General features: G+C 35.4%; 1 protein-coding gene across 1 annotated transcript in view; it reads right to left on the reverse strand.

Annotated features, from left to right (window-relative positions):
• The window catches only part of LOC138692896 (lipid scramblase CLPTM1L), a 50,744-nt gene that overhangs the window by 19,239 nt on the left and 12,444 nt on the right, over positions 1 to 19,061 (reverse strand). The window contains exons 5-10 of the mRNA XM_069816223.1: positions 17,206 to 17,349; positions 13,509 to 13,650; positions 12,018 to 12,206; positions 10,796 to 11,010; positions 8,922 to 9,057; positions 5,934 to 6,049 (exon numbers count right to left, since the gene is read on the reverse strand). Coding sequence (XP_069672324.1) covers positions 5,934 to 6,049; positions 8,922 to 9,057; positions 10,796 to 11,010; positions 12,018 to 12,206; positions 13,509 to 13,650; positions 17,206 to 17,349 — 942 coding nt within the window. The remainder of the gene's footprint in view (positions 1 to 5,933; positions 6,050 to 8,921; positions 9,058 to 10,795; positions 11,011 to 12,017; positions 12,207 to 13,508; positions 13,651 to 17,205; positions 17,350 to 19,061) is intronic.

A 19,061-nucleotide genomic window follows, 5' to 3' on the forward strand; every position in this document is an offset into this window, starting at 1 on the left:
GGGCGAATCCAGAAATGCATATAGAGTGTTAGTTGGGAGGCCGGAGGGGAAAAAGACCTTTAGGGAGGCCGAGACGTAGATGGGAAGATAATATTAAAATGGATTTAAGGGAGGTGGGATATGATGATAGAGACTGGATTAATTTTGCTCAGGATAGGGACCAATGGCGGGCTTATGTGAGGGCAGCAATGAACCTCCGGGTTCCTTAAAAGCCAGTAAGTAAGTAAGTAAGTAATAGGTAAGGAAACATCAGGAATAAATATGTATTAAATTAATACCTTTGATTAGCAGTACATGTGTCACAATCAAGTTCAAGTGTGATATGATAAGTAGGGACCAGATTTTTATGTAATTGCATATTATATTCCTTTCCACATAACTGTATATAAATAACAAAACTATGCGAATCTTGTAATTACCATTAATATATTAAAATTTGATACTACATATTTTTACATATTTGCCCCACATTACATATTATGGCTTGGTATTACATAAATCTACATATAGTGAGGGTCACATAAGAACAGTTCCCAAACAGCAAATATTGGCGTCTTGTCAATGTTGCCAACTGTTACCAGATATCACATGGTCCTTCGTACTAAATGACTTATTTAACCGTACTTTATGTTGGAAGATTATTCTAAATAATTCAATAATTTGTAATATGTTTTCTTAGGCAAACTATAAGAGGAAGGGATCAACATGTCAAGTATTTTGTCTGGCAATACGAAATTCATTGGTTTGACTGAACAATTGACTCACGAAACCTAACCTAAAAATGTATTTTGTTTGACCACATGAAATTATTAGTATTGTACTAACTTAGAAAACTTACCTGACTATAGTCTTGAATTATAACCACAACACAACACATAAAATAACTATTATGTATTAATATTAATACTGATATTAATTAATTATTAGTATGTTCAAATTTCACTAGCTCCCAGTAACAGGCTCAGAAATCTAGTACAATTTCAATTTCATGGAACTCGATATTTGTCTCAGCTGCCAACATACTAGTTACAAAATCACTACCATTTGTAGTATTTGTCAGTATCGAAATTCGAAACGAAGTTGGCAAAAGAAAATTCAATCTGCAAACTAGAAAATCACCACAATCCACTAGCATTTGTAGTAATGGGGGAAAAATGGTTAGGTTTCACCCTTAGGGTATGAAGTAAGCTGACCCAGACTATATTTAGGGGTTTTTATTCATTTTTACATCTTTAAAAGAAAAAAAAAAAGAAACTTCTGCTGGGGAAGTTTACAATTTGAAATACACAGATTTAAAAAGCCTTTTTACCTACGCAAGAAAGGACATATTTCGGGATGAAACATAACATTGTTAGTTCCAGGAAGTATAAGAGGCACTCACCCCATACCGCCCATTATAAATATGAGTGAACAAAAGGCAACATTTCTCATACAACTACCTTGTATTGTAAAAATCCCTCAGAAAGTAGCGTTGCCTTCATATGGTGAAGTAGGATGAGGATGACATGATTTGTCTCCAACTATAATTGTTCTGCACACGTCTTAACAAGCCGTTCCCATGCAATTTGCAACCTTACCCACCCTCTTCCTAATCCTCCAGGGAAAACCCATGTCAAGTCTGGCATGAGCCATAATAAAGTAGCCGACTTTTGAAAAGAAGCTGAAGTAAAGGAACAAACTGGAAAAATGTTGAAAGATTAAAATAAATAGCTTTTCAGGTTATTGCTTGACCTCTTTACTTTAAATTTAGTAGACCTATATGGAAATGGGATTTTCTGAGCAATTAGAAAGTATGGTTCTCAGCTGGAATAATCCTACCCTTCTGAATGAGACAGGAATGTCACTTTTCAAACAATAGTTTGTAAATGCCTATAGTTTGAGATTTTAGTAGGTACTTTGTTAATTAGGAACTTTAAATCCAGACGTTTGAGATGGGCAGGGCATGTAGCACTTATGGGCGAATCCAGAAATGCATGTAGAGTGTTAGTTGGGAGGCCGGCGGGGAAAAAGATCTTTGGGGAGGCCGAGATGTAGATGGGAAGATAATATTAAAATGGATTTGAGGGAGGTGGGATATGATGGTAGAGACTGGATTAATCTTGCTCATGATAGGGATCAAAGGCGGGCTTATGTGAGGGCGGCAATGAACCTCCCGGTTCCTTAAAAGCCAATAAGTAAGTAAGTAAGTAGGTACTTTGTTTCTTACAGGGAGCAGCTAAAATGCATACAGTATGTCCCACATTTCCTCTTATTTTCTCCTAATCCAGTACAGCAAAACAGTACTTGCAGTACTGATGTGTCATTGATTTCACTCAGTTCTCTAGTTTTAGTAATTACAATATAAAGTGCAAGTGATTTTTATCTACTGCTTTTAACTAACTAAATTGGCCTCTGTATCTTCAACCCTAATGACAAAAATAAAATCATGGATTGCGATGGACGAAGCTTTCACTACAGATGGAAAAATAGTAATGTGTCAAGTGTGCGGTAAAAAATGTCGGGTGCTCTATGAAATCACAACTGGAGAGTCTTACTTATCCTATACCTGCCAGATATTGATATCAAATATTTTCATGATTTTACATATTTTGGTACATGAATGAATGGCTGTTAGTCATGATGGCCCATGTTGGGCACAGGCCTCCTGTGATGGGGTTAGAACCCCCTCGACAGGGATGGCTCAACTGTACTCGCTTGGTGAGCCAATCCAGGCGAGCTTGTCATGTATACTACTTTTGTGACATGGTTAATAACCCTGTTAGACTTTAACTAGTCTCAGCACTCTGTTCTTTGTTCATTTTTTTTCTTGCACTACACACATTATACTGACACCAGCACTTTGACAAACACTGATTGCTATTTACACTATTTACCTGACACTTTCTCAACACTGACTTTGCTATTTACAAAACTTATCTTACACTTTCACTAATACTGACTTTACTATTTACAATATCTTAACACTGATTACGTTATCTATTTACAATGACTTCCCTAGTTCTTTCCACAAAACTCTGTTCTTTGCTGTCCTCGACCATTGTTTCCCCGCCTCTTTGGTAAACATGTCAGACCATCTGAGCCGTGGTCTTCCCTGTCCTCTCTTTCCGACGTAGGGGTCCCACATCGTGACTGCATGGGTCCATCTTGTCTGAGACTACATCAGACAAGATCGACCCATGCAGTCACGATGTGGGATCCCTATATCGGAAAGAGAGGACAGGGGAGACCACGGCTCAGATGGTTCTTACATAAATATATACATATATCTCACACCTTGATATTACATAAAAATCCGGTCCCTAATGATAAGTGTAGTTTTTGCGTTATATTTTTAATCTGAAAATGAGTACCACTAAAGGTATCAGATTGTGATCCTTTACTCGCACCAAAAAACTTGTATATTTATTAAGGATGAGGAGGAACATAGAAATCGTGACATGTGCTATTAATGTTGCAGGATAACGTGTGAACAGCCAATTAAACAAGACAACTGACCGCGCAGTGCGTGCACACAGAATGGGTTTGAAGTGCGTCCTGTTCCAGGATAAAACTTATAATTATTCTTTTATTTATTTACTGTTAACTGAACTCTATTTCTGTTTAATTGTTTTCAATTTGTTGGGTGTGAACACATTTGCTGAAAGTTTTATTTTTGTAAATTCCCCTTTCAAAAGTAGGGTCAACAGTTTATTCGATAAAATACAGTATTTAGGCATAACAGATTCAAGAAAACAGGTGAACTTTGAAAAGTTGTGAATATGTCTTTGAAAACGAAACCAGTAAATAGATCTCAGATGCTGAATATTTTATATTTCAAATATACAGCCGAATCACTAGAGAACCACATCTGAACCAAGCACTGGGGACAAAAAAAGAGAGAGAGAGAGAGAGAGAGAGAGGAAAGAGTTCCCAAAAAGCCTTTAAGGTGCATCTACATGGTTCAATTTTCCATGTGTTTACACATGCAATCTTGAGAGAATACTGAAAGAACCAAGTTGAAAATGAATGTTCAATTAAGAAGCATGCAGATTTTGTGTCTACACAACGTGCCATGTTGAACATCATCTCACTATGTATTATATTAATTAATAAATATTAAATATCAATCCAATACTTAGACCTATTTGATTCGCAACATTGTGGTTGAACACTCTATACACACACACGTATTTGCAATAATCTTCAATAAAGCTAATCGTACTTTCCACCATTTTCAGCTTGAAAGGTCTATCATCACAAAACAAAAGAATTTTCAGTAATTCATGTCTCACGGCCACCTAAAACAATCAGCTGCTCGCTACATGCTACTGTTGAACGAAATATGCACAAGATACCCACTGGCGATGGATACCTTTCAATTGCCGCATGCGCTGTCATTTTTAGTGTAAAAAAAAGCTTGCAAAATTGAATGCATTTCGTTCACTCTTGCATGCATTAAAGTTGGAAGAAAAGTTTAATTGTGTAGATGCACTTTTAGGGTAGTGGGATGGTAAGATGTCAAGGTTTTCATCTCACAATGAGATAATTGGCACTGAGTAGTTTTTTTAAGTCAGTTATTTAAGAATGCTGTAATAACTACTAGATTATTTAGTGTTGATGAAATTGATGATAGCGAGACAGTATTTGCCAAGATGAGGACGAGGATTCGACATAAATTATCTGACGTTCGCCATACAGTTTGGGAAAATCTCGGAAAAAACCCAACCAGGTAATCAGTCCAAGTGGGAATCGAACCCACGCCTGAGCATAACTCTGGAACAGCAGGCAAATTCACTACCACTTGAACTACAACACCAATGGCCCAAAAATGGGTAGTAGTAGTGATATCAGTCCTATGTGCTGACCACCTTTGCCTCTAATAGCAATAATTTCTTTTGGTGGCGTAGTGAACCCCAGGACCATAGTGCAGCTAGCAGGATTGAACCTATGGAGAAAATCCATGATTCCACAGGAACGAGAGACTGTGACCTTCTGACTTGCAGTGCTCCACTATAAAGGCCTCAAGCATCAAATTGCTAAGATTTTTTTCTAATTGCAAACTAGTGAAAATAAACCATACAATAGTAATATGTGTTACAAGAGCGGTATGTTGAAGTTTTCATGTTTGAGAGAAAGTTTCAAAAAGCGAAACGTAGTTGAGCTTTTTTAATTTCCGAGAATTGAAAGAAAACATACCGCTCATGTATCATACATTATTTTGTGCGAAGATCGTTTATTACATACCTGAAAGAGGAATTTCTAATTAGTTGCAATGAAATCTCCATCTTGGTTTCTGTTCAATGACGGCAAATTTGCAAAACAAAAATATCTATCTTCAACATTGTTGCTTTAAAATGTTTTCTGTGTTTACTATACTCCAGCAGGCCGTGATATATGTCTGTCTTTTTTTTCCCCCAGTCTATAAATGCGAACTTAATACAAACGGTAAGGTTATGTAATGATTTATTTTTCATTTTAATATTTTAACAATATTATTTATATAACATATTGCAGTAATAACATCGGCTTCCTTAATGTTACTTGCATTACGAATGCAGTAACTTTAGTGGAGTTGTAGAATTTACTTAATTTTTGCAAATATTTAAAAACAATAATTAACAGTGCAATATAGGTGAAATTGCAGTGGTAAGTTTACAATTTATAATTATTACTATATTGAACGTCTCTAAAAATAATATGTTAAAAGCCTAAAGCAGTAAAATCAATATGTCACTTAAGCGGTAAGAAGAGGGAAATTGTTATGTGTGTTAGGTTGGGAATACTCAATGTGGAATTTTAGACTTTCCGCAGATTGGTTTTGTGCGGAAACCAAGCAAATACACACGATCTCGCACAAAACTATTTATTTCTTAGATTCTCTTCTCGTGATGTACTTAAGACACTAAATATGCATCTTTTACAGGTAAAGAAATTTGACAAAAAGATGTACTTACCATCTCTGGTACAGATAAATTAGAAACACGATATCATCACGGAAACAAGCTACTCGATGAGCAGTTGGCATTGTGATGATAAATGCAAAGAGATCATCAATAAAAGTGTTGAATGCCTGTAAAAAGAGAGAATATCATGACAAAGATACTAGCTTTAAAAAACTAGTTCAGTAGTGCAGTTTTATAACAATAAAAAAACAGGAGTTAAGGCTAGTCCATAATAAACCGGAATGAGAACCAGAATGAGAACGGGAAGTGGAGGACGTGAACATGCATATTTCTTATTCACAATAAACCAAGAACGGAAATAATACGAACAACTGAGGCTCAGTAAATAGTTCCGAAACATTGGAAATGTCAAGCTCCAGGACACATTGGATTACCTGAAAGTCTAATACCAAAATAATATGTTCTTGACTTGTACTTTTGTATAAGATGATTACTTATAATATTTTCAAATAAAACTACATGTTCTTGACTTGTACTGTTATATAATTACCAGTAATATTTACATATGAGCTATTCCATATGAAATCGATCAGTATGGTTTTCATACTATTGAGCGACAAATTTAGCGTATTTTATAAAAACAAGCCACTTTCAGTGCTCAGAACTCTGGAACCATTTACTGCAGAACATTGAACGAGAGCTTATTTTGAAGCTGACATTTGGTAGGTTATGTTAAGAAGTAATCCTTATTTTTATTGTACACAAAGAGACAGATAATCTGATTTTACTTACTTTTAGGCTTTTTGCCAATTTGTAAAAATTAAAAAAATTGAGAAAAAGCCTTGCATTATTAAGAGGGATTCTGCATTGTTTGCTTAGTGGTATGGCAATAAGTTTCGAGGGTATTAAATAGATTATTTTCACATGCCTAGACTTGAACGGCGCAGTACCGCACGCACTGGCCGAGAGCTGAAGATAAGAGAACGTTGGGCGTCATTTTACTCCTGTGTTTATGAAAACCTGTGATAAAACTAGCACAGCCATGCACTGCTAGACGACGCATCACGTGTTTATTTCTCCTGGCCTTGCTTTGCCTACGCTAGCTCCCGCCTCACAGTCAGCTGGTTAGTTCACGCGCGTACTATTTATTTTCTTTATTTGATATTTTCAATACTTTATCAACGTGCCATCAGTAAAAAATATGTGTTTATTTGTACTTTCAATATGGAATCTAACTATATATTTTTAAAATATTTTTTTCTTGGCAAAGGAGTCTTAATGAGGAAAAATCTAAATATCTCCATTTCCATAAAAAGTAAGAAATCTGTTTATATGTCAATACAAACTTTAATTTCTCAGCATCAAAATAAACCATGATTTTGACCATTAGGTGAAAGGGTTTCGGAGCTACAACAGTTTAAAGTTGCTAATTTTATGAAAATACGATAAATTTAAATATTTTTAATTTAAACACTATGAAGTTCTAATGTCTCAAACTTTGCACAAAGCATTGTATCACAGTTCTCTACGTACAAAAAAAGTTTTATTATATTTAGAAATTGTAAGGTCAATTTTCTCTATATTTCGGTCGATTTGAGATGGAAAAGCTCATATACAGTGCAACTTCCATTATTTTATTTGTTTTGATGGAAGTGAACAGTTTATCAAAACAATTAATATCAATATTCATTTTAATAGAATTAAATCAACATGGCACCATTTAAGATCCTATAAAAAACTTTTTTTTTTTTTGCATCTTCCTATAACTAATCCATTCTAATTACTAAGAAATAATCGAGCAAAGAGTTTGGAGTGAAACTTTTATGATACTCCAAAAGTGGTGAAAGTATTTAATTAGGCTTGATGGAAAACCAAATGAAAGTTAGGCGATCGTGGTTAGCATGATTCAGAAAATAAGAATGAGAGGTGTAAGTTATTACTGTAAAATCACTTTCAAAAATCGCACCCTTTCTTTAATGATAGATAATCCAGACATCAGTTACTTGAAGGTCAGATATTCCAGACTCTACTGTAACACATGTATAATACAAGAGCAACAGCCAATTATTAAAAAGTTTGAAATCACTTTTGAGGAAAATTCGTAACTAAAGGTAAGGTCACACGTCGCTACTTTTGCTGCGCAACTTTTGTATTGCAGCTGCAAAAGTTGCGTGTCGTGTTCACATGTAAGCCAAAAGTAGCGCGCTGCACGCTACTTTTCGTGCTGTGCAACCCGAGTGCAGCAAAAGTTGCAACTGGAGGTTGCGAGTTTCTTCACACACAAGGCGTTACTTTTGCAGCCGCAGTCATGCTGCAGGTTTCCATCTCCATGTTGACTTCTCATTATACATTTTGTGGTTATGTTCGCATTATTAAGAAACTCATGCGAAAGCTTATTTATCTATTATTTGCTTTTCTGTCCTAACTAGTATTCAGAAATTGGCATTATTTTTACTATAAAGCTTTTAAAAACACCTATATAATTAAATGATAACCAACAGCATTTTCACGTAATCAATGTTGGCAACCCTCCTGTTTGAAACCACGATATGGAAAATTAAAAAAATGAATTATATCGTCAGCAAATATGCTTAGACTGTGTTGTGTATTTAATAACTGTTACAAATAATTTATTTTCATCACATTAAAATATATCCAAACAATAAAAGTATCATTGGCACATTTAGGTGGCAACACTGGTTGCAACCGCAGCAAAAGTTTCAACAAAACAGATATCAAAAATGTTGCGGCTGCAACCCTGAGAACCCTGTTCACACGTCACTACTTCTAAGCTGCACGCAGCATGAAAAAGTAGCGGGCAGAAGGTTCAGCAGCCGCTACTTTTCGGGTTGCACCATTGTTCACACGTCGCAGTACGAGAGTTGCGCAGTTTTTTGTACTGTAGTGCTGCAAAAGTAGCGACGTGTGACCGTACCTTAATATAACTGGCTTTTTAAAATATAAATTTTTTAGTTTTCCTGAGGCATACAAATCCTTTTAATTTCAATGCAAACCAAAATACTGTATCAAAGCACTTACCTTGTACATAAAGGCCTTCCAAGGCAAATGGGCCACAGACTTAAGTTTGTAATTGACAAATAGCTGAGGCAACATGAACAAGAAGCCAAAGGCATATACACCATTCACTAAACTGTGAACACTCCACGAGTACCAACTGTGAAAAGAGAAATCAATTACTAATCACAACTGAAAACTACAACATAAAATTCTAAATAAACATGAAACTTCATTTTACTTTCCGACAGTTTAAGTCCTTTTAGTGAAAAATTATTACACAGGAATTTAAATATGAGCTGCAGTCCTTTATTCTGCAACTATGTAGCTCATTCAGAGACAATGAGCTGATGGTGTTGTGAAAATCGAAAAATGATGTGGAACGAAAGTGACAGAACAATCTACATACTTGAACAAAACTTGTCCCACAAATCTGACAGACTCTACCTAGAACGGGACTAAGGTGGCTTTTGGAAGAAGAAAAAAAAGTGAAGGTGAATGACAAAAGTAAGGAAAAGAAGAGGAAAATGAGAAGACAGGAAAGTTGGGAAGGGGGAAGAAGATTAAAACTAGGTGTCAGGAGGAAATTAAATGCAGAATAAATATAGGAAATGCCTGTTATTATTTGGTTGAGAAGCTTTTAGTCTGCTGTCAAAAAATCTGAAAGTTAGAATTTATAAAACAGTTATATTACCGGTTGTTCTATATGGTTGCTCTCACTTTGAGAGAGGAACAGAGATTAAGGGTGTTTGAGAATAAGGTTCTTAGGAAAATATTTGGGACTAACAGGGATAAAGTTACAGGAGAATGGAGAAAGTTACACAACGCAGAACAGCACACATTGTATTCTTCACCTGACATAATTAGGAACATTAAATCCAGACGTTTGAGATGGGCTGGTATGTAGCACGTATGGGCGATTTCAGAATATTAGTTGGGAGGCTGGAGGGAAAAAGACTTTTGGAGAGGCCGAGACGTAGATGGGAGAATAATATTAAAATGGATTTGAGGGAGGTGGGATATGACGACAGAGATTGGATTAACTTTGCGCAGGATAGGGACCTATGGCGGGCTTATGTGAGGGCGGCAATGAATTTGTGGTTTCCTTAAAAGCCAATTGTAAGTAAGTTGTAAGTAAGGTGATGAAGGAAAAGAATAGATGAAAGAAAAAGAAATCGAGATGATTATATGTTGAAAGGAAAGGGAAACCAACGAAGAAGAGAACAAAGTGAAAGGAAGCAGTATTAAGTTAACAGAAGATTTAAAGTTCTTTCTTATCTGCCGCCAAATTTAAAGAGGCCATTTACATGGCTTATCAGCAGAGATAACTCCACAATGAGAACAAATTTTGTACTTTTTTTAAACACAAAATAAAAAATCGGATTTTTTACTCCTAATCACTACCTGGTTCCCTTAAACAAAAAATGCAACAGCCCCAAGATGAATGTTTAACAACAGAATATCAATACTAACATGGAAACTGTTAATAAGCTCACTTCGAAACCTCCCTTTAAACTGTGCAGATAGTAGTGAGATATCCATAGCTGATAAACAAATAAAAAAAAGTTGCCCTTATTAACTGTAATGATGTAAAAAATTACTTGATATATCGCACTAAAAAACAACAGGATATATTAGACAGCAGTTAATCATCATCTTCCATGAACCTCTACTCTATCACATGATATGTGACATAAGGCCATGCACACATGCTGCACCAGCTGAGTAAGCACTATCCACTCAAGCACAGAGGCTATTCACCTTTTTGATAATTTTTCATTAAAGCGTCAAATTCACAACATAACAGGTAATGTGATCAGCTACGATCACGAAGCTTTCAATACGATCTCATAACAGTTCACCAATAAGACATAAGTGAGGTGAAAGAAATTACACACCTCTTATGTGGCTCGTACAGTAGTGAATAGATGGCTCCCCCAATACAAAGAGGATACAGCAGGTATGACAGGTACTTCATGCTCTCTGCATCAAATTTCTGGGTCTCCTGCTCTGCAGCTGTTGAACCCTTCGACACAAACCTCAGCCGTGGGTAGAAACACTCTTTGCTTGGCAGCAGCACCTCCATCCGCACCACCTTTTGCGCTTTCCAAAACTGAAAAAAGTTAAATATGATTTTCAGCTTATGACAGTTGCAGCTAATAGTTTTAAAATTGAGGACTGTAAATAAGTACATCTCACATGTAAATTATTCAGAGACTAGGATTTACATATTTATTTACTCATTTATTCGCCTATTTAGGCAGAACAGTAAAGTTACTTCCTATTGCATTATCATCATTAGAGTAGCATAACTGCCACATCTTATGGTGCCACAGGCAGTGCTCTGATGGAAATTTTTTATAAATTTGCCTTAATGATATAAATATCCTTTAATCTCGTCACAGTTTATGATTTTCAGTTTACAACAGTTGCGGCTAGTGGTTTTAAAGTCAGGGAAGACTGTAAATGAGCATGCAACATCACGTGTAAACTGTTCAGGGGTTATGATTTGTATATTTATTTATTAGTTCATATGCCTATTGATTTTCGTAAGTATGTAGCTAAAACTCAAATGGCATAACTGAGGGAAACGCTTCATCACTGCACAGTGAACTGTCACCATTTTGAATTTTGAAAAAAAAATAAATAAATAATAATAATAATAATAATAATAATAATAATAATAATAATATTTTTTTTAATCGTAAAAATATTTTTTTTCATATAGCAAAAGGACAGTGTTTTACACATACTAATTTTCATTATTGTACAAGACACAGTAATGGAGGAAAAAAATTTTGAATATTTCCAAAAATTTTACTGCTGTAAGCTGTACCTAACCCCTTAAACACGAACACTATGAAATTCTAAATTCTCACATAATTAGGTTCTTCAGACCACTCTACACTCTGTGACTTACACTACCAGGCATGGGACTCCCATCTTAATTTCTACTTTGAAAGAAGCTATGTCAAACATTTCTACTGTTATTAAACACCCAATGAATGACCCATCATTCTTAGTCAGAGTTTAACCCGTGAATCTTGAATCTAAAGGCAATCATGATAATCACTCAACCACTGAGAAAGACAGAATGTTGAATGATGTCTCATTGCTTACCTCTATCACAGTAGCAATCCCAGTAGGCACAAGAACCAGTAACGAAGTATCCTCATCCATGAGGTAGAGGAACACAACTGCCTGGCTGAAAGCTCTCCAAACCACAGTTCTGCTTGACAGTCCTACAAGATTTTGTTTTCGACGCCAGAAACTGACGTCATTCTTGAATGCTAGGAAATCAAACAGGAGCTGTAAAGAAAACAATAATCAATCAATCTTCTTAATGTATCCAGCTGTTTGCTGACAACATATAGTCCACTATAGTCCACTGTAGTCTATTAAGTTGTTGTTTTTCACGAGAAATGAGGGGTACTTTGATTGGTGTTCATTATAGATGCCTGTTGCTAGTAGCCAGAGTTGGGGTGTAGTCAATATATACTGCAGGGCTGTGTCTTCTGCAACTGGTAATTCAGATTGCTGATATTTTAAAATTTTACAAATTTGCTGACTACAAAATTTTTAATCTGTTTCGTGAAGATAGAGTGGGTGGAGGTATTCTTACCATGATCCACAACTCCATTCATGTAATTGAATCTAAACAACAATTTAAAGGCCAAATTGAATACATTAGAACAAAATTATTACTTCAAAATAATATTTCATTTTCACTTGTCAATGTGTATATATACTTCCAGGCCTAAACCTAGTAATGGATGATATAGAACAAAGAAAACAATAATGACAGTAAAGATTTCAATACTTCCAGACACATTATTTTGTATTATTCATGCAGTGTTGCCAACTCGAATCTTGAAAACCCACTATAAAACAGCGCAGAAGTTGGTAAATTGATATACGAGGTGCATCCAGAAAGTAAGTTTCCCTATTTTAAAAAAAAAAAAGAACACACACTTTCAGGAAAACATTTATTGGCAACAGGTACAGCAATGTTTCAGTTATTTTTCAACATAGCCACCATCAGAATTGAGACACTTGTCGTATCGTGGGATCAACTTTTGTATCCCTCTGTCGTAGAACTCTGCCGCCTGTGAATGGAACCAGCGTGTGACAGACGTCTTCAGCTCTTCGTCGTTGCCAAAACGCTCACCGGAGGACAGATATTTCTTGAGAGGAGGAGAGAGAAAGAGAGAGAGAGGAGGAGAGAGAGAGAGATGTTCGGCCTAGACCTGACAGAGCTGCCGATGAATTTTCAATTGGCGCAATGCTTTGTGCATTAAAGAACTTTATCACCGACCGAACCTCACAGACAGCGGGAGAAGGAATAAGAGCTTCCATTTCGGACCACTGCTGCCATGCTACTGGCACCAGGCGGGACCTGTCCGGCTGGCATATGATTGATACGTCATAGATCTGTCACGCATGCGCAATTGACACGGCTAATTACGTTTACTTTCAAGGGGAAAAAATTGGGAAACTTACTTTCTGGATGCGCCTCGTATTATCAATGTTACAAGAGATTATTTTGCTGCTCTGAAGGTTAAAATAAAATTGCTAAATACCTAAATATAAACTGATTAATATGAAACTCACATGAAGAGCTGCAACAGAAACGGTGATGCAGAGCAAATAAAGATTCGTATCTGCAAATATTCCTTTCATCTCATCTACATCCTTCTCCGTAAATCCAAGTGAAAGTATTGACCGCAATGCTGTCTCGACATGGAGCATTAACCTGTAATGAAAATCGTCTAACTTCCATAACTTGTACAATGATACATACCTGCTAGGAGCGCACCTTATTCATTCCAATATAAATATTTTTTTCAATATACAAATATATATTAGGTTTGTTCCAGTATGGTTTAGAATCGATTCTGTACTGCCTGCTCATATACAGCATCTCAATGTGTGTTTCAACAAGACTTGAACTTATTCTGAACTCGCAGCTTCCTGTTCCAACAAGCTTTGGAACTCGTTCGGAAAGAGTGAAATTAGTTCTCGATTAAGAGCAGAACTGGGAATTCTGAACTGCTGACGATGCGCAGATGGATAGTCTGAGGTTGAGGTTAAAATACTTCGAGACTTACTTACTGGCTTTTAAGGAACCTGGAGGTTCATTGCGCCCTCATATAAGCCCGCCATATGTCCCTATCCTGAGCAAGATTAATCCAGTCTCTATCATCATATCCCACCTCCCTCAAATCCATTTTAATATTATCTTCTCATCTACGTCTCGGCCTCCCCAAAGGTCTTTTTCCCTCCGGCCTCCCAACTAACACTCTATATTCATTTATGGTTTTGCCCATACATGCTACATGCCCTGCCCATCTCAAACGTCTGGATTTAATGTTCCTAATTATGTCAGGTGAAGAATACAATGCGTGCAGTTCTGTGTTGTGTAACTTTCCCCATTCTCCTGTAACTTCATCCCGCTTAGCCCCAAATATTTTCTGAAGCACCTTATTCTCAAACACCCTTAACCTATGTTCTTCTCTCAAAGTGAGAGTCCAAGTTTCACAACCATAAAGAACAACTGATAATATAACTTTTATAAATTCTAACTTTTCAGATTTCTTGACAGCAGACTCAACCGAATAATAATAGGCATTTCCCATATTTATTCTGTGTTCAATTTCCTCCTGAATATCATTTATATTTGTTACTGTTGCTCCCAGGTATATGAATTTTTCCACCTCTTCAAAGGATAAATTTACAATTTTTAAATTTCCATTTCGTACAATATCTCGTCACGAGACATAATCATATACTTTGTCTTTTCGGGATTAATTTCCAAACCTATCGCTTTACTTGCTTCAAGTATAATCGAGACTAGACAGGTTAAAATAAAAAAAAATAGTCGATCATGAGTGATTTGGAAGGTGACAGCGATATATTTTATGACGAATTAAGTTTGGAAAATGAATATAATTTTAATATGAGAAGAAGCTCCTAAGGCTGAGAAAGAACAGTTCAAGAAACTTCCCAACAAAGTAAAAATCCGAACTAGTTCTGAGAATGTGCTTAACTAACGCATGCATCGAAAGATGTTTAGTGTTAGTTCATGTGTTCTGCATTGCTTGCTGAAACAAACCTATTATTAACTTTCTTACATAAAAACAAAAAAAAAACCTCAATACTATTATATCAATGAACAAATAGCCACACCTATGGAGTAACAGTTAGCGCATCTGGCCGCAAAACCAGGTGGCCTGGGTTCGATTCCCGGTTGGGGCAAGTTACTTGGTTGAGGCTTTTTCTGGGGTTTTCCCTCAACCCAATATGAGCAAATGCTGGGTAACTTTCAATGCTGGTCCCCGGACTCCTTTCACCAGTATTATCACCTCCATCTCATTCAGACGCTAAATAATCTAAGTTGTTGTTGAAGCATCTTAAAATAATCTACTAAAATAAAAAATATATATCTAGATGTTCATTTTCACGTCTTATTACACCATAACATTTTTTAGTTACTTCTCTATTATTGGTAGTCTTGATCCATGAATCATAATGACTGTAATTACAAAAAAAAAAAAAAAAAAAAAAAAAAAAAGCAGTAATACTATTCTATATAACAACACTTTCAACTGCAAAGGTGATATATTTAGTGTTGAAATTCAACATAGATCAGAAATATTCGATATATGTCGCCTGCAGCACTCACTCAGAGATGATAAGAATAACATCAGCAATGGGACGAAAACATAAAATTAAACACGAAAGAAATGCGATCACTAAATCTCTATGAAAAAAGTCCTCTATGTTTATTAGATGCAAACTCAGGGATGCTGTGGAAAGGTCCATTCGAGTTTTGGATCCTTCTTCTTCTTCTCTTTCATGTAGGTGTTATGTTACTGCCTGTTTTATTCATGAATCAAGTCTTTCCATCTTTTTGGTCTTCCTGGACTTTCCCTTCCAGTTAGATTCTTACCTTTTGCAATCCTAATGATTCTCTCCATTGCCATTCTATCTACATACTGATTGCATTGTATTCTCCTTCTTTCTACCCATTCTGCTACCAGTTGTACTCCACACATCTCTCTTATCTATTCATTTTTGATTGTCATATAATGTTTTGCCATTTATCTTTCTTAATATTTTCATTTCATATTTTGTATTCATCATGCGCCTTGTTTGAGTTCTTTCGATTCTTGTTTCTAATACACATGTCATTACAGGTCTAACCACTGCTTTATAAATTCTTACTTTTGTTTTTTTTTTTTTTCTGTCTACCTGGTTGGCAAGTTGGTATAGCGCTGGCCTTCTATGCCCAAGGTTGCGGGTTAGATCCCGGGCCAGGTCAATGGCATTTAAGTGTGCTTAAATGCGACAGGCTCATGTCAGTAGATTTACTGGCATGTAAAAGAACTCCTGCGGGACAAAATTCCGGCACATCCGGCGACGCTGATATAACCTCTGCAGTTGCGAGCGTCGTTAAATAAAACATAACATTAAACATTTGTTTTTCCTTATCAGTTCATTAAAACACCCTGCTATTTTTCCTGCTTTTAATATCTGACAATTTATTTCTTCAATTAGGTTTCCTTGACTGGTTATGTTAACACTTAATTCATTAAAATTTACGACCTGTTCTATTACTTTATTATCAATCTCTAATTTGCATTGCAATGGTTCTTTGCTAATTGTTACTGTTTTATTAATAGATATTTTCATATTAAATTTCTGGGATGAAGCTGGTATAAAAGTCTTTGTAGGTTATCCTCGGTCACGGCTATAAGAACAACAACATCAGCATAACATATCACATCAATTTCCTTATCTCCCATTCTATATCCATATCCTTTTTTCATATTACCAATTATCTTATCCATCACTAAATTAAACAGTAAAGGACTGAGAGAATTGTCTTATCTAACACCTCTCCTTATAAGAATTCTATAATCAATTCTCCTTTAATTTTAACTGAAACTGTTAAAATAAACGTCCTGTATTAGTTGTATTAAACAATTGGGAACATTCATATCTAAAATTTTTGGGCCCCTCACCTCAAAGTGCTACACAATCATGGACAGCAGTGCAACATGTATAGCTTGACATTATCTGTGGGTGGCTTTATTTAACATAGTTTGATTGCACTTCTCTAAGTGAAAGGTAGGCCTACCTGTTACTAGATAAGTACCCACGATTTCTGAACACTGAGTGTCTATCTCAATATAATTCTGATCAATTTTCTAAAGTACTTTCTGAATATATGTTCCATGTTTGTCAGTATTACATAAATATCTAACATATATATTCATCAAAACTTGCACATGACGTCGGAACTTACCTAAGTTTTCCAATACTAATCGGAGAGTACAAAAACATTATATCTATGGAACTGTGATTGTTGGTAATGTGAATTAGGTCTCTAAGACGATTGTTAAGGAAGTCGTACACTACCACAGGCAAGAACTCCATTTTTGATGTTACACTGAAACAAATACAAATAATTATTTCTTTATCCTGTATTATTATATTATTATTATTATTATTATTATTATTATTATCATATTATTATGTTAATACATGAGTTGAACTTCTTGCTGACCTATTCAGAAACCTATTCGCTTATAAATGTTGATGATTGAGTGAGTGACACAAAGTCAATTATCAGTCATTAAAAAGGAAATACAAAACTTTTTCACTTACTCCATTTTACTCAATGCATTTTAGTATCTTTTTCTTTTTACAATTTTTATTACGTATTTCAACTTAGATAAATATGAATTACTGTATGTAGCTTATATGTACTAATATAGTAAAATTCCTCGTATCCGGCACCCAAATAACCGGCAATACCAAAATGACACTTTTGGCTAGGACAAAAAAAAAATAGTAATTCATGCGAAAGGGAAGAATCGGACGAAGATGTGAGTGGTTTTCGTGGATCGCACATGCCGCATATTGTGTTTACTTTTTACACAGTTCACACATGAAAACATAGACAGAAAACCCTGTTATGCCCTGAAGTATATAGATTGGGTAGCATGAGTAAGCTACAATGCACAGAGACGATATTTTTAAATTTACTACTTGAACTCGCCCATTTCGAAGGGATGTTGGATGAGTCTAAATAGAAAAGTGTGAAATTCTCTGTTCCTACAGGGGGGTAAAAATTTCATTCGAGTAATAAATAGTATCACGGTCCATAAGTGCTGCTGTTGCACAATGGATTCCGGGAAATGTTCTTATGCTCAAACACCACGTGTATCACGGCAAGAAGCAGATGTTGGATTGTCCACATTCATTCGCTTCGCGGAACAATCTTCATATATGTCAGCACATGACATCGTTCAGCTACACTGTATTCATAGTGAATTTTTTAAACATCATAGGCAGGCTTGTAAACAAGCAGACATTATAAATATGTTAAAGAGGTTCAAATCATCGAGCGCTACTTTGTCTTTATAGATGCGATGTTAGCTACACTACTCTTCACATCATATGGCCGCTATTTAAAATTGCCATAAGGTTACGAAAACTTTTAGTATTTTTTACGATATTATGTATTACTATATTACAAAAGACCTAATATTATGAACTGATGAATGTGCATTACCGTATTCAGTACTAAAAATAAACACGGTACGTATTTCAAAACTTTATTTTTAAATACCAGTATCTAATATGAAAATTACTAAATGTCAACAAGGAAAAAAATATTTGTGCAATACAGTATGTCTTTACATAACCTATAAACGTATTTTCCAATTATCCAGCAAAATCAGTTATCTGGCACTGGCTTTGTCCCACAGTTGCCAGATACGAGGAATTCTACTGTACTTAAAATATGAAAATTGTTTGTCTTATTAATAATGTTTTAATTAATGTTTATATATATATATATATATATATATATATATATTTATACTGGTACATCAGATATGATCAATAATCGTAACTTTGATACCATAGCTGCAAAGTTTAGTAGTTATTTGGAGTAATTATGACAAAATTTTGTGAAATGAAGAGATTGCATGTTTGATTATTTTCTCTACTGAGAAACTGTAAACCTATCAAATGCATACACGTGTACTTCGGTGCACAAATTCATTACTGAAAGGGAATGTGTAAATCTGCTGAGAAATTTTAACATGTCCATTAATAAGAGGTATCTGGTATTGGGAGGTGTCCATGAAGGAA

This window comes from Periplaneta americana, chromosome 2 (genome assembly GCF_040183065.1).
Source record: "Periplaneta americana isolate PAMFEO1 chromosome 2, P.americana_PAMFEO1_priV1, whole genome shotgun sequence".
Taxonomy (NCBI): domain Eukaryota; kingdom Metazoa; phylum Arthropoda; class Insecta; order Blattodea; family Blattidae; genus Periplaneta; species Periplaneta americana.